Raw genomic sequence first — 25482 nt, forward strand, 5'->3', positions numbered from 1 at the left:
AGCTTTCCCCGAGGCTAAGTCAATCCTTGTCACAAGTACAGGACAAGGACCTAGGTATACATATGAGGGACTTTTTTTTTAGTAGACAGCCAAGATCCTTTCTATTTTCAAGGAATTAGAAGAGGAGACTTTTTGAACTGACCTGGATTCTGCACATCTGAATCTGTGTAAAATGAATTAGCATCCTGCCAACCTCCCTGTGATTGGTTAGCTCATCTGGCTGGAATACTATTTGGGCAAAATTGTGAATGTAGGCAACTGTGTGGTGCCAGAGCAGCAAATGGCACCCAAGCTGCAGGACACCATGTTGCAAATGTAAACATCTGCTCCAACTAGAAAGGAAATTACTGATGGATTAGGACGAGTCTATCAAAAAAGAAAAGACAAAACTCTCAAAAGACTGTGTCCAAAAGAAGATGCATCAGCGAAGTAAGCGTCATGTGTTAAGAATATATGTGTACACACATACGTACACATAGAGACATAAATACATATATCACACATAAACACATACATTACACACAAATATAACCTGGCTGAGTATAGAACACTTAGGCAAAGTCTTTGTAGTTGAAAACTCTGTGTTCTCTTTTTTTTTTTTTTTTTTGGCTGTGCCACGCGGCTTGTGGGATCTCAGTTCCCCGACCAGGGATCAAACCCGGGTCCCTGGACCACCAGGGAATTCCCTGAAAACTCTTAATTGTCTTAAGGTGTTTACTGTCTGGGTGAGAAATGTGAGATCACCCTGAGTTTTACAATTAAAACTTCATGGGCAAGCACTTTTAGGAAAGGCCTCTGGAGATTTTAGAATTATCTTCAACTTATTTATTCCTTCTAAAATAGCTAATAGCTAAGAATTGTATAAAGAAGAAAATAAAATTTACCATAAGCTTGACTACTCTGGTTTAACTATTCTTTTAATCTTTAATATTTAGGTTGATTCCAATGTTTTACAATTAAAAACAACGTTCCTATAATCATCTTTTTCCCTTATATCATTCACCCATTAACATTTTTTTTCCTTAGGCAGAATAATATTAACTTTTCATTAGTCTACTGTCAAGTTATTGTATATTCCCATTACCAGGAATAAAAGTACATATCTTACTGTACTCTCATGAGTTTTTTAAATTACCAATTAATCATTATTTAAATGTGAAGTCCCACGAATTCCAATGCAACAGGTTTTCAACTTGAATCTAGGGTGAATCTATCTCTGAGATTCAGACATGTGTAGGCCCAACAGAAGTCCATTTTCTTACGGAACTTGAGAAACTTCTGGGAGAAAACTCTCTCCCTGGTAGGGGTAATATTTAAAATGTTACCAGAGGGACTTCCCTGGTGGTCCAGTGGTAAAGAATCACCTTATAATGCAGGGGTCACGGGTTCGATCCCTGGTCAGGGAACTAAGATCCCACATGCCGCGGGGCAACTAAGCCTGTGTGCCGCAACTACTAAGCTCACGTGCCTCAACTAGAGAGCCTGCATGCCACAAACTACAGAGCCCTGGAGCCTGCGCGCCACAGCTAGAGAGAGAAAACCCACATGCCACGACTAGAGAGAAGCCTGAACGCTGCAACCAGAGCCTGCACGCTGCAACAAAAGATCCTGCGTGCCTCAATGAAGATCCTGTGTGCCGCAACTAAGACCCGACACAGCCAAAGGTAAATAAAAATAAATAAAGAGTACTAAAAATAAGTAAATAAATAAAATGTTGCCACAATGGCATGAACACTGATCCATAAGAGCAGACATGAGCTGTAGCATCAAGCAGAGTTCTGCATGCCCACTAATCTGCCAGATGTTACCTCTGTAGGTGCTGGATTGTGGGACAGACCAGTGAGGCTGGAGAGAGGGTGAGATCAGTAAGGGGACATTTAGGGACTTGGGGGCAGCAGCTGTTTACCAACCAATACATTTGTATTTCAAAATTTTAACAACTTTCACAACTGTACTGATGCATATCTGATGAATTAGCCTGGCCTAAGGAACAAGAGAAATGGCACACGCTGGATCTGGTAACACTTGACTTTAGCAGTCAGAAAGGAGAAAGATTCTGAGTATGGTTTGGTGTTTGTTGTCAAATTTGTTTCCCTTTGGGTCATATAAAGAGTGGTAAGTTTTGAGTAAGGTCTCAGGCCATGGTTGCCTTTGGTATTTTTCTTTCCTCATCTCTTCTACCTCAGTTCAATAAGACTTTAAGGTCTTTGAGGGCTTAGAAATATGGATAGTATCAGTTTCTATGCCCATTGGTTGCTGTGCTAATTGAGGATCTTATTATTTTATGACTTGATCGATCTGTAACCTCTATACATACATCTCTTGTTCTAGGTTACTTCAGATTCCGTGATTTCTGCCACAGATGCTGAATTCATATTCCTGTAACATGCCTTTCATCATGCCACTTTCCTGCTCAAAAATCTTCAATGGCTTACCATTGCCAATTGACCAAAGGCCATCTCCAGAGCCTGGAGTTCAAGTCCCAGTACAATCTAGTACACTGCTCCTTACCATTCTTTCCATGAATCCCACTTTTCCCCATAGATTTAGGCTACTTAACCACCCATACAAGCTAACTTCAGTCCCCATCACAAGTCTGTACTTTTCGTTGTCCACAACAGTACCCCTATTTCTAACTGTCCTCATTCTAACTTTCAAACCCATTTCAAATCCCATCATCTCCATAACTAACAGTAAATATTTTTTGAACAGCCATAGCATTTTGCATATGACATATGTCACATCATTTTTATTTTTATTCAATCTCAGTTGTTTAGAACTGGATTAACCGTAATTCTTGGTTCATGGCACACATTCTGACTTGTTTGCAGTAATTATGGCTCTACTTCATATTAAGCTACTTTAAGGCAAGTACTGTGCAAGAATCGTATCTTCTGAAGTACCTAAAGGATAATTCGATAAATATTTAAAGGAGTCAATGGACAGATTTAAATGATTTCCTCCTGTAGTTTCCATAAAACCCGATTCAGAGTGACCCATTCTGCCTGGCATTCATTCATTCTGATGATCTGTGTGGTCTCCTCTACTGCACCTTGAAATACTCCACCCATCTAGTCAATTTTCCCCTTCCATATTCCCATATTCAAATGTTTGGATTATTTTCTGAATAATCTGTGTGTAAATAAAATTGCAAGTATTTTACTTTGGCAATTACAATACTTTCAACACGTGAAATTTCACCACCTCACCACCTTTCTCCCAGCTCATCACTTAAAGGAGGGTGTGGTGCAAAGCATCAAGGGAGAATCCTCGGATGAGAATTCTACTAATTACTACGGGCTGTGACACTGTCTGACCATCTCTACTTGATGTAACCAATTGGAGAACTGTTTTTTCCATCACAATGCATGGGTGATCAAGTTTATAGCCAAGTAGCTGTGAAACTAAAATGTCATCACCCTCTGTAGGGATGAAAAGGATATGACAGGTGATGGGGTACTTGGGATAGACAGAAGGATAAGACAGAACTTTGCCTGTGGTCTTCAAAGGAGGATTAAAAAGGGGCAAAGTACCATGCTACGTGACAACACATGAGAGAGATGTTATCCAGACTTGAGGCAGGGGTGGGGTGGTCAGGAAAGCTCTGTTGGTCAAAGTGATTTCAGAGGTGGGACCAAGACCGAGCATAGAAGTGAGGAGAGGGGTGTAGAAACAGGGTGATAGCATTCCGGACAGAGGGAACAACATGTGCAGACCCAGAGGCAAGAGAGGGCAATCCTGAAAATATAAGAGCTCACACTGGCTGGAGGACAGAGGGGTGAGGCTTAGAAAGGTGAGTGCCAGACCCATTGGGGCTGGATAGGTCACTTTCAAAAGCTAGGAGTTTATTCTTAAGACAATGAGAACAATGATAACATGTTAAGTTAGGGTGTGTGAAAAGATCACTTTGGATGCCTTTTGGAGAAGGACTTTGCATGTGAATAACATTTCATACTCAAACACATGGAAAGATTCACTCACCCCCATCTACCTCTATACATAAGGATGATTTAAGAACTTTGAGCTATAGTTAATTAATGCTTTTTTTTTTTGCTTAATTGCTTTAATGTCTTTTTCTCCATAATTCTTGCTAAAATTGTTATCCTTTATTGATTGGCCATTAACCATTGTTTCCCATTGTCTTTTTGGTTACTTTTGGTTTTCCAGAAATAAAAGTCATCTTCAGGCATAAGATATGAGAAAAACTGACATCACCACTTCTACAAAGAGTGACCCTAAAGACATAACACATAAAGAACAATATCACTGTTGGACTGATACAACCATCATGGAAAAACCTGTCAACAGAGAAGAAATGATGCACACAAAAAGCAGAGGAACATTTTTCTGGGAAGATGGAGTAGATGTATTTTTCCTTAGTCCTTCTGCTAAAGTACAACTAAAACCCCCAGACGTTATATATAAAATAAACAAGAAATGACACTGATAAGAAGGCAGACCAACTAGGGACCTTGAGATTCAAAGAACAACATGGTAGTCAGTTCCTTGGGCTTCCTTTTTCATCACGTATCCTAGACATAGAGCTGAAGAAGCTGGCATCCCCCAAAACACCAATGGGGATGGACAAAAACCCCCAAAACAACAAAATACAGTTCTCTCAGCCGAAGGATGAAGAAAAGGGCAGCCTAGCAAGATGGAACACTTGTGGACAGTAAACAACTGACTCCTCTCTTCTAGCCAAACTCCACAGAAAAAGACCTGTGACCCAAGCCCAGCCATACCAGGCAGAGGCCAAGTGGAGAGCCTAGACTTCCACTCCTGCAAAGCTCTAGAAAAGCACTCTCACACCTCTGCCAGAGTTCGTATGGGAGAAGGCCAAGCAGAGAGATGGGTCTTTCATGCCAATGAAGAACACAGAGGCGAGGATGGTGTCTCTCTTCCATACTCACCCAGAAGTACCAAGAGGTCCCTCCCCACCCCACTGGAGTGGTGTCTCAGGGTAGGTTCAGTGGAGAGTGAGGACTTGCACCACCACCAAGCAGTAAAGAGGTTCCTTCCTTGCAGTGTCAGTGGAGGCCACATGGGGAGCAATCATCAGGCATCCCTACCCCTTCCACCCAGGGTGGTGTCAGTGAAGGCTTAACAAAGGGCATGGACTTCCACCCACATGCAGCAGTAATGAGGATCCCCTCACCACACACATACTTATCAGTGTCAATCAACAGAACAAAAGGAGGAACCTGGGTTTCTATGTTCACCTGGCAGTGCCCCTCAACCCTCTTCCTCTGCTGGAGGAATGTTTACCCAACACTGGTGAAATGACAACATTGGAGAAATGGAAGACAGATTAGAGGTTTCAAGAGGTTAAAGAAGGGGCAGCCAAGGGTAGGAGGGAAGTGGTTGTTGTTCTAAAAAAGCATGTTATAGAATCTCGTGGTGGTAGAGCTGTTCTGTATCTTGTCTGTATCAATGTCAATATCCTGATTGTGATATTATACTGTAGTTTTGCAAAATGATATCATTGAGAAAAACTAGGAAAATGACATAGGGGATCTCTCTGTATTAATTCTTAAAACTGCACGTGACGATATTATCTCAAAAGAAAACATGTAATAAAAATTAAAAAAGCAAAAGGCAGAGAAGCAAAATTTCAAGGTGTATCCAGAAACATGCAATGTAGAGAAACTGTATCTTGGAGCCTGGGGTATCCGCATCACTACAGAGGTGCAGCTGGTTGGAGGTCAGGGATATTTCTTCATACCTAACCATTGCTTTATACGTGGAACAGAATATGATGAAGAGTATGTGTGAGTATTGGCAAGACCGGAGAGGGTATTCCTCCTGCAGAAATTCACAAATTGACCCTCTTATTCATATATCAGTTTCTCTGAAATTTTACAGTTCCTAATGAGGGTCACACATTTCTCTTTCAAATTAATCTTAGGAAACACATTTTTTCCTTATTATTGTAAATGGGATTTCATCACATTTTTAAAACTTAATGTTTCATTGATTTGAAGTCTTTATCTTGCTACCTTACAAGTCTATTAATTCTACTCATTTTCCATGGATTTCTTTGGATTTTCTAGGTTAACAATAACATCATATGAAAATAGTAAAACGGCTCTTTTTTTGTTTAACATATTAAATATTGATGGTGAAAAAGTGTAACCTTGCCCTATTAATCTTTATGGTTATATCTTTACATAGTTCACGTTTCACATATAATGTGTATTTGATTACTTTTTTCTCATAACTTATTCTATAGTTCATGACTTATTTTAATACAACTGCTTCCATATTTTGACAAAATCTATACATTTCAAGGTTTTATGAAAAATTTCCCAACCACTAACACTATGCTGCATATAGTGATAATGGTTTGTTTTATATTTGTTAAATGATTGTTTAAATGATAAAAACCCACAATATCCTGGAATGCTGTCTTGACTGTGATATGAATTAAGACACTGCCCCAAACCATCAATCATCAATACATGTAAATAGCTTTACACATACATACAAACACATACATACATACACACACACAAAATACCATGGTTTTAGAACAAAATTTGGAAACTAATCTCAGTAACTAGATAACATGAAAGAGATAAATGTGTGATTAGCCACTTCCTACTGTTGATCTCGGCCTTCCAGATGGCTGACTTTGATTCTAAGCCAGTGCTTCTAAGGGTCAGTAGACTTGTTCACCTTCATTTCTCTAAAAAAGGAATGGAAAATTCTCAGGAAGTTGGGAACCAAGCAGAGTTTCCATATGCTGTATTCTAACATCTAAACATGGAATTTGCTTTATTTATTTACTCGTTCATTCATTCACTCAAAGTTTATTAATGCTTACTCCAAGTTCATGGCCATGTAGCAGAGGCGATGAAAAAAGAGAAAGGGAGAGAGAGAGAGACGTAGACATAATCCTGCCCTAAAGGGATTCATAGGATACCAGAGGAGGACAAAACCTAACAAAAATGATGATGCTGTGTGGTAAATGTTAACAGAAAAAAAAGATATTTATGAGAACCAAAAAATCTAGATCTGTCTGTGCCAGGGCAAGAAGGAATGAAAGAGAAAGTTTCATAAGAGAAGTGAGTTTGTTATGAATCCTGATGGATAGGTAAGAACTGAACAGACAGACAAAATGTGGAATATTCTAAGCAAAGGAGGACAAAAATGCACAAGTGTGGAGCCGTGAAAGAGCCTGCAGTGTCTGAGCGGCCACCAGCACCTGGGGTGGCCGGAGCATCAGATGCTGCAATGTTCATACCCAAGAGATCATTTAAGTCTAGCAGGATCTCATGGCTTTGATGTTTATTCTCAAACTTTAAAAAGAGACACAGTAATGTTTTCTGAATCTTACGTTAAAGCATTAATTCAGTTTGTCAATATAGAGCAGGTGTCTCAACCTCAGTAGAGGGTGACATGTCGAACTTGTCACAGCTGTTTGGTGTATCGTAGGCTATTTAGCAGCATCCCTGGCCTTGAGCCACTAGATGACAATAGCTCCTTCCACTGTTACAACCAATAACATCTTCAGACATTGCTAAATGTCCCCAAGGGGGCAAAATCTCTCCTTGTTAAGAACCACCACTGCTAGAGCATAACAATTTAAATTAATCAAGGACTTAACTATATGCCAAGCACCACAGCAAGCTTTTCACACGTATTATCTCACTGCCTTTTTATAACAATCCTACTGGTATTAACCCCATTTCATAGACTAAGAAACTAAGGCCCACAGAGGTCAAAGAACTTGCCCAGAAAAACACAGTGAGGAAGTGACAGAACTAGGATTCGTCACTAGCATTCATGCCCCTAACTGGTAATCCATAACTATTTATTTATAGATTTATTTATGGATTTACAAGGTTGTATAAGGATCGAATCATGTATCTCGGCATTACCAGCAGTTAGCACACTCACAGCGCCCATCATTTTGCTGAGCCTGATTTTTTTCTAGCTTGGGCTATCATTTTCAAATTGCTAACCTTGGCTACCATCCAAACGTGGCCGATCATCTTATATTTAGTAAGCACCATCTCCATGCAGAGCCCATGGAACCAAACACTTGAGATGCTAAGCTACAGCTGAGAAGCAACTGTTTATTTTAAATGTAGTCCGGAAAGAGCAGCAAAATATTTCTGGATCATTTCCTTGATGGATAAGGACGGGGCAATGAGTGCTATGGAATCACTGTAGGCAATAAAATGGCACAGAGACAGCGTGGATTCTGGGCTCCGAGAGAGCTGGGTCTGCTCACTAACTTCTTTAGAGATGAATGCCATTAGGAAAACTTAAAATTCTTTCACACTGTTTCCTCTTCTGCCAAAGAGGCACATAAGCGGGCAAAGACTTTGCAAGAGGCATGTGGATGTGGCATGAATCATTTTAGAGAGCCAATTTTCAGGACCTCGACATTCCTTTGTCCTCTTAGCTAAAGTGATGTGCCAGAGAAAGCATCTACGGCACCTTTACACAACTCCCCTTTGTTCATTTTTCAAAAGAAATGTGTACTTTTCATCCCTTCTAAATCTTGATGCATTGCCCCAAGGCAATAAATCTCCGGTATCTGGAGACCCTTCAGATCAAGGCACAATAAGCAGGTCCTCTAAGAAACTCTTCTAGTCTTTCACATATTTCAGTTAAGTATCTTTCAATATTTCTTGACATTGGAAATGGAGTATTTTGGCTCATTTCTGGGATGTTTTGAATTCAGATACATGGTTGCGTGGGGACGGGGGAGGGAAGGCATCGTTCATTTACCCCCTTTCCTTTTCAACCCCCTGACTACCGTCGAAGCACACGCCACTTCTTTAGAAGAGTCGCATGAGGGCAAAGCAAGGAAGAAAATGTCCATAAGAAATACTGAAGGTGGCAGCAGCTTATTTCGCCCAGATGACAAGTTCAGGGCAGGCTCTCTGCCTCGTTTATCAACTGTAGAATTCTAAAGTAATGTGATTGCCACTGGAATGTGCACTGGCTTATTTAGGCCTTTTTCTCTCAGAAAATAAATCTGATTTGGAGGATAGGTTTGACTGTGAGAAACATTTTCACAGATAGGTGATATGGTAGATGTTTGTCCAGAAACTAAATAAGCTAAATCTATGGCTCCAAGATTTTGATAAGAAGATATTAACGCACATTTTAGGGTAAAATAATTTTATCAAAGACTATTGAATTGTTAAAAGTTTAGTAAAATTCAGGGACTTGCCTGGTGGTGCAGTGGTTAAGAATCCGCCTGCCAATGCAGGGGACACAGGTTTGAGCCCTGGTCCAGGAAGATCCCACATACCGCGGAGCAACTAAGCCTGTGCGCCACAACTACTGAGCCTGCGCTCAACAGCCCACGAGCCACAACTACTGAGCTTGTGTGCCACAACTACTGAAGACTGCATGCCTAGAGCCTGCGCTCCGCAACAAGAGAAGCCACCGTAATGAGAGGCCCGAACACTGCAACGAAGAGTAGCCCCCGCAAACCACAACTAGAGAAAGCCCGCGTGCAGCAACAAAGGCCCAATGCAGCCAAAAATATATAAATTAAAAAAATAAATTTATTTTTTTAAAAAGTTTATTAAAATTCATACTATTTTGTTTTTCCCAAGATCAACGTTAAACAAAATGCTTCCAAATGAAATAGTAACAGGTAGTCTTTTAATAAGTCCCGGTAAAGTTCTAGTCTTTGGGGGGCGCTTCCCAGAAATTTGAGAAAATGAATGATTGGAATGATGGGTTTTTAACCCCTTTTGCTGGTGAAAAGTTTTCCAGTTCCTTAGTTTCAATAAAATTGAAAGAGGACCTAAGGGAATTGTCAGCTGAGAGATCATTTACAATCCTTTTTTGACAATAGATAACTCATGTTATTTTTGGCATGTAACTCAGGAGGAACTCCAAGAACTGAGTGACATCAATTTAACACAACTCTTTCAAATGCCATCTACATATTTGTATGAAGAAGATTTTCAGCACTAAAACCTATCAAAATGAAAAACAGCATTGAAATGAATGCTGTATGCTCTTATTCTAACCGTGAACAACAGAAATCCATGGGTCCATGAATTAATGAACAACCCGTCTGATTAAGAGATGAATCTCCAATAGTATCTTATTTTTTATATGTAACAAGTATCAAAATGTGTAATAATGTTTGACAAATTATATACAAGTAACAACTGCAATAATAACTCAATCTGTTAGCAATTTTGGTCACAGAAAATGTAAAAATTTCAATAGATATCAACAATTTTTGTAGCAGAGAAGTAGAATTCTGCAATCAATAAAAGCCTTTAGGACATAAAAATATGTTGCATTAGAAGAGAATTATGTGGGGACTTCCCCCTGGTGGTACAGTGGTTAAGACTCCACTCTCCCAATGCAGGGGGCCTGGGTTCGATCCCTGGTCAAGGAACTAGATCCCACATGCATGCCGCAACTAAAAGTTTGCATGCCACAACTAAGGAGCCGGCGAGCCACAACTACGGAGCCCGTAAGCCACAACTAGGGAGCCTGCCTGCTGCAACTAAGACCCAGTGCAACCAAATAAATAAACAAATATTTTTTATAAAAGAACTATAAAAAAAAGAATAGAATTATGTGGTAGAAGTGGAGTAAAGAGATCTAAGAAAACATGCAAAGTTTCGGCATTAAAAAAAGGTGCTTGCAGACATAGAAAACAAACTTATGTTTACCAAAGGGGAAAGGGGGTGAGGAGGGATAAATTAGGAGTTTGGGATTAACATATGCACATTACTATATATAAAATAGATAACCAACAAGGACCTACTCTATAGCACAGGGAACTACACTCAATATTTTGTGATAACCTATAAGGGAAACAAAATCTGAAAAAGAAAAAAATGTATATATATATAAACCGAATCACTTTGCTGTACACCTGAAACTAACAAAACATTGTATCAACTATACTTCAATAAAACATTTTTTAAAAAGGTGCTTGTTCATCAATGCATACCACTAGAAGGAATCAAATTTGCTGTAGTACTTAGATTTCGGTGGGTACATTTAATAGTGCTGCAACAGTTTTATTTTAAAACATCAATACAGTACTATAGAAATGCCGTCTTTACAAACCCCATTGAAAAGCTTAGGGGGCTTCTTAAAAATCAATGAGGGGCACGTGGGTTTTCAGTCTTTCTTTAGGGGTTACGTGAGCAAACACATTTGAAGATTACTGATTTCGCAGATGTTAATTGTTTTCCCTTTGTCTCCTTTTCATTGTTATTGGAAAGAGTTACTTATAATGGGGCTGGGGAAAAGAAGAAGGGAGAGAGGAAGATTTTACAGTGAGAAGCAGAAATTGGTCATAATCCTTCTTTTGACTATTTTCAAATATTGGGTATATTTATGAGTAGCTCTAAAGGAAACAACATTCTGACTTTGAGAGGTTCTGTTCAAGATGGTGACGGAGGATCCTGGGCTCACCACCTCCCCCGACACACTGAATCTGCAGCTACATATGGGACAACTTCCTCTGAAAAAAAACTAAAAGCTCTCTGAGCGACCCCTACACATTGGGCAAATGACAGAAGGCCCACATCAAAACAGGCAGGAGGGGCTGGGACACAACCTAGCCATAAACCCCATAACAGCATGGCCACCCACAATCCAGAGAAAACTCAAAGCCCGAAGCTGCTCCTTGAGGCAGGAGGAGTTTGAATGCCACGTGAGTACCCAACTTGTAAGACCTGCATCTGAGAGAAGAGACCCCAAAACCTCTAGCTTTGAAAATCAACAGGGCTCGAGTCCACGAGACCCATAGACCATAAGGAACTGAGAAACGCCTCTTAATGGGCTCTTTCATGACTCACCTGCCCCAGGGTTCAGCGCAGAGGCAGTGGGTCCAGGGGCATCCAGACTTGCTGTGATTAAAGCTCATTTGCTCATCTTAAAGCATCTGAGATTAGCACACACCTAGGGGCCTGCTGACTGGCGGACACCATCTTCACCCCCTTCCTCTTCTTCACTCTAGCCAGTGGGTAGCATCTTTTTTTCTTCTTTTTCCAGCAGATGCCATCTATACTCTCTCCCTCCGCTGTGCTCTAGAGCCATAGTATCTCCCGAAGAGGAGCTTTCACACATGGCTGGTGCCCTGGGTTTTGCGGCTGCTGAGTAGGGGATACCCCTTGATTGCCTGACTCTGGAGGCCGGCAGGGCTTATGCTCGTGGGTCCCACAGGACTGTAACCAATGGAGAAAGAGCTCTTAAACAGCTTCTGCCCCCAAGAGACAGGAAGAGGCAACAGACACAGGAGCTCAGACTTTCTGTGAAAGTGGCCTATTAGCAAATCATCACAGCTGCAGCCCGAGGTGGGGCAGGTTTCTAATTAAACACACGCGTAAGTGCTAACTGTGATCCTTTCCAGAGATCTCCAAGAGGAGGTGCTATCTTCACGCTCTCCCTGGCCGTGCTCCAAAATGCCAATATCTCCCACAGGGGGGCTTTCACACATGTCTGGTGCCCTGGTTTTTGCGACTGCCTCCCAGGAGATGTCCCTGGATTTCCTGTCTCTGGAGGCCGGGGCTGGGGGGTGGCCAGTGTTCTTGGGTCCCCTGGAACGATCGGAGAGACAGTTCCAGGCAGGCTACTCCCCACCGGGGCACTGCACAGACAATAGACTGAAACCGACCACCGCCCCTCTGCTTCTGTGAAAGAGGCCTATCTTCTTCTTCTGGAGGCTTCTGGAGGGGTGGCTTCAGCTTTGCCAAGCAAACAGAGGCCTGCCTCTGTTGTGCCCTCAGGGAACCCAGGCCGTGGCATGCATGCTCTGCCACGCCGCACCTTCCTGATACCTCCTGGAAAGTTTATACACGTGTCTGGAGCTCTAGTTTTTGTGACTGCCACCCAGGGGACACCTCCAGATCACCCGGCTCTGGCGGCCAACAGGTCTTTTACACTTGGGGTCCCAGAGGACTGCATATATCGCATACTTTAGATATCTGCATACTTTAGAAGCTGCTGCCCGAAGGTGTGAATTCCAAACAGCCTGAATCTAGGTGCTGACTGAGATCCTCGCCTTTGGGACACTGACAGGTCCTGGCACAGCCTCAACTAAAATAAATTAGACGTAAAATAGGCTGCGTGGACAGTCACAAAGGTTCAAGAGACAACCAAGAGCTAGGGGAGGGGTGGACGAGCAACGCAGAGAGTCAAGGAAAATGAAACGGCTGTTCCAAACAAAAGAACAAGACAAAACCTCAGGACAAAACCTTAATTAAATAGAGATAAGTAATTCACCTGATAGAGTTCAAAGTCCTGGTCATAAAGACGCTCACCAAACTTGGGAGAAGACTGAATACAGTGAGAACTTCAACAAAGAAACAGAAAATATAGTCAAGTGACCAAATAGAAGGTATAGAGCTGAAGAATACAATAACTGAACTGAAATACAATATTCTGACTTTGGAGTTTGGTGATGTTTCACACCTATGGTCTAATGATATGCATTTTCCTGTTATAAAAATTATGATAGGGCTTCCCTGGTGGCGCAGTGGTTGAGAGTACGCCTGCCGATGCAGGGGACACGGGTTCGTGCCCCGGTCTGGGAAGATCCCACATGCTGAGGAGCGGCTGGGCCCGTGAGCCATGGCCGCTGAGCCTGCGCATCCGGAGCCTGTGCTCCGCAACGGGAGAGGCCACAACAGTGAGAGGCCTCCGTACCGAAAAAAAAAAAAAAAATTATGATAGACTGGAAAATGCACCATCAGGACTGAATACCTACCACATTCAGTGGCAAACTGAACAAACTAGCCCAGTGCAGGCAGCAGTGACCCATCCTCCTCAAGCTGATGGGAACCACTGTCAACATGCCAGCAATATTCCCTCATAAAAAAGCGAATAGGGGTACATTGTACAAATTCCTTACACCTTACAAATCCATTATTAGGCACCACTGGGGAGGTTTTTTGGAGAAAAAAACCCAGCTACGCTCTGCTCAGAGAACAAGATTTCCAAATGTTCTGGTTTCTATTCAAGAATTTCTAGAGCTCTCTGTCCTTTCTCTTTCCAAAGAAATGTTAGGAAAATGTGTGTGTGTGTGTGTGTATGCAGGTGTGTGCCGGGTGGGGGTGGGGAATTGTGTGTATATATTTACATGTGTAATAAGATATTCCCACATAAATATTCCATTGTTACCATTTCTACTGTGTAGCCTCCTTTTATGAAAAATAATATAACCGGGGCTCTGGCTCATTATCTGGTCCTCAGCCTTGACCCCCATCCAGCTATAATTTTCAATCTGCTAATCATTCCAAACTCACTGAAATGGAGTCGATGCCTGCAAAGCAGTGTCTCAAGATGTCTATGGTCTCTGTGTCTCTCAAATCCCTTCTGGCGAAGTTCAGAACAGCTGCAGCTGCCTGGATTTACAACAGGAGTTCACTAGCTATTCACAACTGATTATGATGATCGAGCCATGTAAAAGTGACTCATCTAGTGAATTAACCATACTCTGTATGTGATTTATTGCTGACAAAATTTAACCAAATGTAAATATTGTGCATTCAAACAAATTCAGTACATTCTTAAAAATGTCTTAGCACATGCCTTTGTGCTAAGGACCCTGTGGTGCCCAAGGCAGAGGTGGAAACCAGGCAATTGCTTAAGATTTCAATAATGAGTTCTTGTCCATTTAAGATTCTGGTATTAAACCTGGCCTCTTACCTACATCCATTTTCTTTTCCTTTTTTTTTAAATAAATTTATTTGTTTGTTTGTTTGTTTATGGCTGCGTTGGGTCTTCGTTGCTGCTTTCTCAAGTTGCGGTGAGGGGGGTCTACTCTTCGTTGTGGTGCGTGGGCTTCTCACTGTGGTGGCTTCTCTTGTTGCGGAGCACGGGCTCTAGATGTGCGGGCTTCAGTAGTTGTGGCTTGAGGGCTCCAGAGGGCAGGCTCAGTCGTTGTGGCGCACGGGCTTAGTTGCTCCGTGGCATGTGGGATCTTCCCGGACCAGGGCTCGAACCCATGTCCCCTGCATTGGCAGGCGGATTCTCAACCACTGCGCCACCAGGGAAGCCCACATCCTTTTCCTTGATGGGCTCTGAAGGCAGGCAGTGAGGATACAGAACGAACTAGAAAATCACTGCCCATTAAATCACTAGTCTGATGAAGCAGGAACAAAGCAAATGGTTGGACCAAATGTTAAATAGATAGCTAGTGGGAAGCAGCCGCATAGCACAGGGAGATCAGCTCTGTGCTTTGTGTCCACCTGGAGGGGTGGGATAGGGAGGGTGGGAGGGAGGGAGACGCAAGAGGGAAGAGGTATGGGGACATATGTATATGTATAGCTGATTCACTTTGTTATAGAGCAGAAACTAACACATCATTGTAAAGCAATTATACTCCAATAAAAATGTTTTTTAAAAAAAGCGAATAGTCGGGTGTGGTGGGAAAGGGAACCTGCAGAAGCAGGAAGAAATGTCTGAGAAATGAAATAGAGTGGTATTTGGGGGAAACTATAACTAGCTCCAGCTTTTAGGTCAAAGGGTAAAGAGGTCAAATAATACAACCTTAATGCTCTGCTGAAGAGCTTGAAGTTTATTGAACAAATGAGTCATAATTAAAAACAGTAAGCAGGTGTGTGGCATGATTGGGTTTGTCTTTATATAACTCATTCTCTTCTCTTCCTGCCTAACATCACGTTGAGCTGCATGAAGCTGCTACCTTGTGGGTTGAAAGTGATCCAATATTGATGATCTCATAAGGATCAAACTGATACTTAACAGAATTTGAAATTATATTTTCAATTGTGTTTATTTGTTGAATGTCTATCTCTATGGCTAGCTGGTAGACTCCAGAGCCAGACAACTTGGGTTCATAAATCAGCTCTATTAGCTGTGTGACCCTGGACCAGTTACTTTACCTCTCAGACTTTGTTTCCTTGTCTCACAATACTCCAGAGAGTTACTGTGACCATTACATGAGTTTATATATATCGAGGATTGAAATGGTGTCTGGGATGTAGTAAGTGCTACTCAAATATTAGCTATCATTATTATTATCACCATCATCAGTCATTTACTGCTGTCATCATAGCATCACCACTTCCAAACGTCTATGTTAAATGTGAAGAATGAGGAAAGTAATCCTAGAGCTAGAAATTGGAAGCGACTCCCTTTCATTAGGTTCGACAGTTTTTTAGTCCCTTAAGTTCAATAACTAATCCTAGAAGGATGTTTTCTCAGCCCTTGAAACCTGCTCATGTAGTATTAAAGTCCCATACCTGAATTTCTGAATTATACAAAATATCTGCAGTAAATGAAAGCGAGTTATGTAGGTTTTTTTAAAAAACAAAAACAAAATATCAACAGCCTTTCATAAAGCATTAATTTACAACCAAAAAAAAAAAAAAAAAACAACTTCCTATATGGGATGCAGTTTCGTCATCTCCCAAGTGAACTGTGAGAAAAACCCTTACAGCTAGCTCTAGTATTCTACTTTTCTACGAAACTAACAAATACAATTTGCCTCAGCATATAACTCTTCCCTAATCAAGCAAACAACCTCTACTTCAAAATCCAATGGCACATTATCCCACTGCCCTTTCTCACACAGGATTCTTGATTTTCACTGGATACTCGTCATGTCAATATGGTCATCTTTAGTAGCAGCAAAGCTTCCCGATGGTACTCACCTGCATGCAGGAACCTTCCTTATCCTCCCCATAGCACAATTCCTCAGGTTAGGGCCACTAGTCTAGCCCAGAAGAGCGGAATTTACAAAATAGATGGGATCCCCTGTCTTCAATATCTCATTCTTGAGATAATTATTTTAATGTTCTTTCATTAGCTTTCTCATAACATTTATATTATCTCACAATGATTAATAATAAAAGCTACCATTGATCAAGAATTGATGTGCCAGATACTGTCCTAAGCATTCTAAGTATATTCTCTCAATTACCCAACCATCTATCCACACATACATACATGACTGTATACACACACACATATCTATAGGTATACTTCTATATATATATGTATGTGTATATATATACATAAAACTATACCAAAAAAATATATATATACATAAAACTATACATACATATATACACATAAAACTATACCATTATTAAGCCCACTGTACAGAAGAAACTGAGAATCAGAAAGAATCACCCAAAGCCACATAGTTTATGTCAGAGGCTGAACTGGAGCTCGATCCTTCTGCATTTTTAACCACTTTCAGTTCAGTGTTTATGGTCTCCAAAAAGCAATGTACCCAAGAAGCTTTTTTCAAAAGTGCAAAATAAGCAGTTTGATAACTTGAAAACAGGATTTAGAGAAGAGTGTCCCGGGTCCCTTCCCGGTCCTGCTGATTGATGGCGGGATATGCCATCTTGAGCAAAATACTCGTCTTTCCCTGAGACCTCAATTTCCTCTTGTAGAATGAAGGGTTTAGAGCAGATAATCCCTAAGGTTTCTTCTGGCTCTAAAGAGAAATGATTTGCTTCGGAAAGGCATTGTTTCTACAATGAGGATAAATACCCAGAATGCCAACTCTTCTTAATGAAAGGTAACATCCTCTCCTGAAGCAATAAAATAACTATCTTCTAGTCACCCTGCAGATCTCGGTTTAGAGAGTACAATATGAGTCTAAACTTCTCGGCAGTCCCTTCTTCATACTGCACTTCACAGTTTGTGATTACAAATTGATTTGTGTAGTCAGATTGTAAGTTCTAAGAAGGTAGGCACCATGTCTGTCTGTTCACCACTGAACACCTACCTGCACGTTGAACTACTGAACCACTGGCACAGAGAAAGTGCTCAGGAACATTTGTCAGCTAAATAGATTTGAAAAGGGGCTCACAGCTGCTGGGTTTTCAGTATTGGATGATTTAGAGCAAATATTTCTTTCTGCCATTCCAAAAGATACGAGTCTAGTAATGAGTCTTTCATGTCACCAGAAGGCTATAATTTATTTATTTTCTCTTAGCTGGTACCATGAAGGAGAAGCCAGTGATGAACACTGCCTCCCGAAAGTGTAAAAATCACAGCTCAGAGTTCCAATACCACTTTCTCTAACCCCTGAGAAACAAATATTGAAGATGACGATACATTTGTATCAGGGACTTTCTGGCAGTCCAGTGGTTAAGACTCTGTCTCGGGGAACTAAGATCCCACAAGCTGCGTGGCACAGCCAAAAAAAAAAAAAAAACAAACCAAAAAACAGTTATATAAATGAACTGGATCTAACTGCAATCCTGCACGTAAGGAAGGCTTACTAATTTAAGAGAAGGGATGGAAAAACGATTCCTTTTGTGCTTGGTGTTCTTGCCTGGAACCAGCAGCCAAAGTGCTGTTGTCCCCTCCACTGCAGCTCCACTGACAGGCCCACCCAACTGTGTACATTTTACAGATGGATGGCTGTGCCTCTCTGCCTGCAATGCACGACTGGTAGCAGCCACAGCGACTTGGGTAACTGGGGGCAGTGGGTTTGTGAACTGCCCCCCTCTCTTCCTGCAGCTTATCCCTGGGGATGCAAGATTACAGTGCCCGGGAGTGGCGGAGGCCGGGTACGGCATGGCTGAGCTGTTGCGCAGCCACACGGCAGTGGCTTGCTGGCAGCGAGCTCAGTCTAGGACCACACGGAAAGCAGACATGCTGACTACAGCATGCAGCAAAGAAAACGAGAGCTTCTGCCTGTGTTCGGTGGGCTTGGACGGGAGAGGGAAGGAGGGGGCGTCGGGGAGAGTGCCAAGCTGGGCTGTTCGTGAAAGTGTGGGAAGATTCAAGGGGAGGCATCTTGCCAACTCAGAGGCAGTTGGGCAGATCCCACCCTCCCTTTTTTCTGCTTAAATGAGAAATCCTGCTTGATGGAGTGGGAGCAGGGCCAAGAAAGGAATGATTCTGCTGGGCGAGCATGGACGCTCGGACCCGGGAAGGATGTCCGCCAGCTGGGATCAGGGCCAGTGGTGGGGGGAGGAGAAATCGAGGGAAGGGAGATGAGGGAGCAACACGAATGAAAGCAAGTGTCAGAGGCTGGGACTAGCAGACGCCAGCGATTATATACAGCATGGACCAACAAGGTCCTACCGTAGAGCACAAGAAAGCATAGTCAATACCCTGGGATAAACCACAGTGGAAAAGAACATAAAAAAAAGAATGTATATATATTATAACTGAATCACTCTGCTGTACAGCAGAAACGAACTCAACACCATAAATCAACTATACTTCAATTTAAAAAACAAAGTAAAAGTGAGTAAAAGAAGAACCTGAGAAGAAATGTCCCACGAGGAGAAGAAAAGAGAGAAAGCAGGTCAGGTCAAAGACCTGGAAGGTTCACCCCTGGGAGAACCACGTTTCTGTGTTACAGAGCAGACCCACCTACCTTCCCAACAGCAGAATGAAATAATGTTCACGTGAAACGAGCAGTGAAAGACCACACCGGCCAGTATAAAGTAAACCTACTGCCCCCAAATTCTCCTGGTGGGTATTAATTTCCATGGGAATACATTTTTCCCAAACAGCAAACCGTGGAAGAGTTGTAAGTTCTAAAAACCGTGTTACCTTTTAAGTAAAACAGAGCAAACCAAATGCTATCACAGCAAAACCATACAGTACTTCTGTATATCTGATATTTCCTAAAACATAATTTATTTTTGTATCACAGCTAAAATATAATTTAGAACCCAAGAATCCCAAGTTGTTCTTCTTGTCTTTCTAATATAGTATTAAAAACATGAAGATCCTGTGGTAAGAAAACCTAGAGGAGATAAAATTATAAGTGTCGAAGAAGTGAATTCCATTTTGAAGTGATGTCCCTTTTAGAGCTTTCTAATGTCCCTTCGTGGAGACTTATGAAGAGCTAAAAGACCATCAGTTACATTTTTTGGTGACAATCCTACAAGTTACATGTGGTCTGAGGACCAGAATCCCACGGGCTGCAATCTCTCACAGAGGCTGAGGTAGATTTTGGCGATTTGGCTATTGACTGATTACAAATAAAAGTTCCCAAATCTTCTCCCTTTCCGGATCTGAACCTAGGCTTCAAGAGGCCATTCTTCCTCTTGGAGCTCTGCCCCTACCATGTAAACAAGCCTGGGCTGACTTCATGGGGTCTGAGAGGCCATATAAAGGACAGCCTAGTAGTCCTAGACAAGCCCTTTTAGACCAGCCTCCAGCTAGCTGATCCCCAAACAGGTGAGAGAACTCAAGTAAGATCAGCGGGGCAGCCAACCCTACTCACAGCCAACGACAAATGCTTGCGCCAACACAGCTGAGACCAAAAGGGCTGCCCAACCGATCCACAGACTCATGAGCAGCACCAAACACTTAGTGTTTACCCATGGAGTATGTGGACAGATTCCTACACAGGAAAAGACAACTGACACAGTTACACACAGACTGGGCACTCACCTGTGCATTCGTACTGTAGACCCTTCCCGTAATACCCCTTCTCACAGATGCACTCAAAATGACCCGTGTGTGTCCCACACTTGCAGCTTGCCATCTGGTCACAGCAGTCTTTGCCGGCTTCACACAGATACGAGCAATGGGACATATCCTCTTGAATAAAACTCCCAGAAGGCAGATCTACCAAGCACATATGACAGGGCGGTCATAAAAAAAAAAATGAATGAGCAGTTGCATGTTACATTCTCTCGTTACCACAACTGAAGCTCAAGACAGAGAAAATATCTTTTCATTTCCATCAAATTCCCAACTGCTCCCCCACTCCCATCCAAATATGAAGGTGTGTGATTTGCAGGACCACAGACTGGGAATTTGATTCAGCTGGTTAAGCTATTTCAGTCTTGGACCTCATCCTAAGTTCTCAAGGCCACGCACGGTCAGGCAGAAATTAAGTAGTTTCAGCGAGCAGTCTCCAGATGCAGCAGGAAGTAATGTAGTCGGTTCTCCAGGTCAATCCCCAGGCTTCCACACCAGCATGAGGTCAGGCAGCAGTAACCAGATTTCTAGAATCCTTGTTCAGATAAATAAATAAAGCTGCAATCCTGACTGCTGTCAAAGGGTGCTGATGGTGATTACTGATTTAAGAATAAATACCATTACTTCTAGAATTATTTGATTAAAAACTGAAACAATGGTACCACACAAGTTGAAGAATAGAACGAGGATCTGGTTTCTCTCTCAATTTTAAATAAATGTTCACTTGTTGTGTAAAAGGAGACCATACGGATTATTTGAGCCATGCTCTGACGTGAGCCATGCTGGGAATTCAACAACACAGGCAGAGCTGTCCTGTTCTGAAAGTGACTTAACGGGGCAGGGTAAGGTTGACTATGACTTATCAGGAATGGATGGCCTACAATCAGGCACACAGTAAGTTCCATTTACCTGCTGAGAAAGTTCAAAAGTCTTAGCCTAAATTCCAGCACTAGGTCCACAGTGCTAGGCAGATACAGTGATAGGTCCACAGTAGAAACTCAAATGAGTGAGTTTCAGCAAGACACATGAACTGCCATTGAATACCCAGAAAGGAGATTGGTGATGGCCTCAGTTATGGAACATCTGTCTCTATGCATTAAGACCCTGAACAATAGACAGGGACAACGTAAAGGGAAGACCCCTGCCCTAAGAGAAAGAGACCTGTACAACCAAGTACCCTAAAGCCCCATCTAATAGACTATGGTGTGGGTACAAGGTCTGCAACATGGGCATCTTGGACTTAGCTCTGAGACACAGGTTTATTTGGCAGTCGAGGGAGCAAGAAAAACGTAGCTTTAAGACTGGTGCACTGGCATTTAGGTCGGGGAGAGAGATAAGTGAACAAGCTGCATATGTGGAAAGCTATTATTCTGGAACCTACATCTATTGAGACTGGCCACAAACATGGACAGCCTTGAGACCAATAGTGGATCCATCCAAATTGAAAGTAGTTTCAGCAGACCACAGACAGAGAGAACAAACTAGTGGTTACCAGTGAGGGGAGGGGCAGTGTGGCGGTGGGGGAGTGGAAGGTACAAACTCTTGGGTATAAGATGGGCTCAAGGATGTATTGTACAACACAGGGAACATAGGCAATATTTTGTAATAACTGTAAATTGGAAGTAACTTTAAAAATTGTATAAAAATAAAAAACTATATATATAAAAAAGAAAGCTGCTTCAGAGAACACGGAGGCAGGAGAAATGAGGTTCACTTCCTTTGCCCCCATCGTTTCTTTTCAGTAAAAACAGAATTTTTTCTTACGGAACCTGGAAACTTGATTAGAGTATTACACATTTTAGATTTTAGTATTTTGTAATAAAAGTGATGCCTTTCAAAACTCTGTTGTGATAGGGTAACCAAAATCCTTTCCTTGAAGACTCTGTCCCATCCAGTTTCTGACTCAACTTGCATTGGGCAGAAGGCCCCCATCCTACAAAACAGAAGGTTGGTAGGACTGGAAATGAGTCCTCTATGACACAGCCAATAACACCCACAATTTCATAATCCCATCTAGTGCAACAGCCACTCTGTCTTCCTACTCAGCATATATATCACTTTTCCCAGAGAAAAGGAGAAACAAAAAAAGCCCCAGTTACTGAACTTCTGTCATATGCCAAACACTGTGCTGGTGAAATTTAAATATTTTATTTAATTCTCCTGACAAAGCTATTCGGTACATGTTATAATATCTCTATTTTAAAAGTAGAGGAAACTGAAGCTCATAGATGTTAGATAAATTGTCTAAGGTAATATAGCCAATGGACAGTTATTGAGAGCTTAGTATAATAAGCCCTCAGTGACTTTTCTAATCACTTTATATGTATTAATCCATTTAATCCTTGGAATAAGCCTATGAAGTAGGTACTATTCTTGTACCCTACTCTATTAACAAGAAATCTAGGGAGTGCAAAAGTTAAATAATTTTCCCAAAGCCACCCAGTTAGTAGGTGACCAATTGGGAATTTTTCCTGTATCCATAGGTAGCCTGAGATGCTGCTCTAAATTCTTCTGTTGGAACTACGGTAAGGCTGACCCACTTATTTTGAACATCACTAATTGTGAGGAAACCTCATGTTGCCATGATTTGCCCATCAAACTGAATCTTTCATGTGGACACCTGCAAAGATCAAGCCTAATTTGCTCCATGGCGTTGGTCTGAGGCTAGATCCCCATCTCCTCCTCCCAATCTGCACTTTCTCTCCTGGATCACTGCAAGATACATGCCCATACTACACTTGGAAGTTCATCTGACTTAAGTCACCCAACTAAACATCCTTATAAATGGTGTACAAAGAACTCTAATGAATGGATTTACTGATGCTACTCCCTGTCGCTGTCACTGCTCTTCAGTTTATCCATAAGCATATCTATATTCAAACTGTCGGGTCAAGAAGTATGTGTTGAGTATTTATTGTCCCTATAATCTTCATGTATATTTCTGGAAACACTCTGGTTAGATTCACTAAGCATGTCTCTGAATGTTTACTTCATCCTTCCAGATAACTGAAGATGAGATGTAAGTCAAGGCTTCCGACTCCGTGTGTGGCCTCAAAACACACCTCGTTCATTCCACTGATTCTAATGGTTCCAGGTGGGAGCATATGGACATTTTAGTGAAAATGTATCACAGTTATTAAAAAACAAAACAAAACAAATACTCCTGTTGCAAGGCCAGAATGTCATCTCTACTCATGAAGTTCAACGCAGCTCATAATACACAAAGAACACATGGGCATCACGCTCAGCGAAGACCTCATAGGGCTTGGTATTATCCCCACAGTGGGTTTCAAGAAATAAGCAAGAAGCAAACCCTGTTTAAACGCACTGCGTGATGCCAGTAGGTTTCCATTACCTTCATGCAACGCTCGGCGGGCTAAAGCCTCAAATTCTTCAAAACTGTGGAGCAGGTAGCAGTGCTCCTCCTTTGGGGTGGAAGCCATGTCATTCAGTTCTCGAATGTTTCCTTGCCATATGCCAAAAGTGAAGATTTCCACTCCAAAATCTCGCAGTGATGCTGCAATGGGTCTTGGATCTCCCCCGTTGGAATATCCATCCGTAATGAGAAATATAACTTTTGTTGAGTTTTCTCTAGAATGACGAAGAATTTGCTGTAATGAAATAGGGCAAGTTAGTATGAGTACGTATTGTGTTGGCCTACTCTGAGCCTCCCTTATTAGGTAAGGGAGTGCTGGTGAAGATCATTAACATTTCACAAGAGCGAGGAATGGAACACTGATCAGTGAAGGGAAAACACAAACAGGCACAGATGAGAGCCTACAATGGTCTTCTCAAAGAACCACAATAAACCTCAAAAGCATTTAAAATGTATCATCATCATCACCATCATCATCATTGCCACAGAGCTTGCTAATTGAGAGGAACAAATGTTTATGGGGACTTCCCTGGCGGTCTAGTGTAAAGAATCCACCTTCCAATGCAGGGGATGCAGGTTCAATCCCTGGTCAGGGAACGAAGATCCCACATGCTGCGAGGCAACTAAGCCCGCACACCACAACTAGAGAAGCCTGCGCACCGCAGTGAAGAGCCCACGCGCCGCAACGAAGACCCAGCACAGCCACACACACAAAAAAGTTTATGGAATGAATTTGTATTAATATTATCAATTATTGTTAAACTATTTCTATTGATTTTCAGGCTCAAAATATGGACCAAATCTGAGTCTTATGTACCTACTTCCTATCATATTTAGCTAGCTACCCACTTACCTACCTAGCTGAACCACTTCATGATCATACACTAAAAGCTGGACGAGAAGAAAATTTAACAGAACGTGTCTTTTCCAGAGTTAATAATGACTCACTTGCCTCCTCTATTTGTTTTTCCACTGCTCCTCCAAAATTGGAGAATTGATTCAACACTTCATCTTTTTTGGACCACCCAGTATTAGCACCAAATCAGCTGTTTTTTTGGTGGTGTCCTAACTTCATGAGAAAATACTGATTCATTCAATGTGACAACTGGGCTTTACTGTTTTAGGACAAGTGAGTTATCCTTTACAATGTTATATGCTGTTCCTTCTCTATAGATAAAAGGAAAAAGGTGAAACCTTTTTTTTTAAAAAAGTGTATATTCATTGCCACTGATGCTTTGTAACGTCATACTGTAAAGGCACAAGAGATCCAATGGTGAGTCTGGCTTATAAATAAATTTGCCGTTGTTGCTTTTCATTAGAAATGGTTAGGAAAGGTAAAGAGGCACCAGGGTATATTTTCTGGCAAGTTCTTAGAAGGAATCCAATGTTTCTTAAGCAATGATTCAAGAAATACTACATTCAAAAGAAGAGCAACATTATAACCTACATTCTGTTAAAGTTAAAAGGAGATATTATGATTTTAAAAATAACTTTGCCTCAATTCATGTTAGGGGACAGGCTCAGCTATAAGACCCAGATTCTCTCATAAGATTCATGTCTGTAGAAAGCATATTTCATTAGTATATAATTAATAGGTATTTATTCTAATTCAATAATTCCTGCCAATTAGTTTCAGAGTTTGTGAGCTAAAGATAAAGCTGTTAAATCCGAATTTAAAGACAATTAAATTAAACTAAAATTTACTCTGGAAAACATCTGGAAAGCCAGCA

General features: G+C 41.6%; 1 protein-coding gene across 1 annotated transcript in view; it reads right to left on the minus strand.

The window, feature by feature from the left end:
• SVEP1 (sushi, von Willebrand factor type A, EGF and pentraxin domain containing 1) overlaps positions 1 to 25482 on the minus strand; it is a 184648-nt gene that overhangs the window by 130235 nt on the left and 28931 nt on the right. Inside the window, exons 2-3 of the mRNA XM_019946525.3 lie at positions 23732 to 23987; positions 20344 to 20520 (exon numbers count right to left, since the gene is read on the minus strand). Of these exons, the coding sequence (XP_019802084.2) occupies positions 20344 to 20520; positions 23732 to 23987 (433 nt within the window). The remainder of the gene's footprint in view (positions 1 to 20343; positions 20521 to 23731; positions 23988 to 25482) is intronic.

This window comes from Tursiops truncatus, chromosome 6 (assembly GCF_011762595.2).
Source record: "Tursiops truncatus isolate mTurTru1 chromosome 6, mTurTru1.mat.Y, whole genome shotgun sequence".
Taxonomy (NCBI): domain Eukaryota; kingdom Metazoa; phylum Chordata; class Mammalia; order Artiodactyla; family Delphinidae; genus Tursiops; species Tursiops truncatus.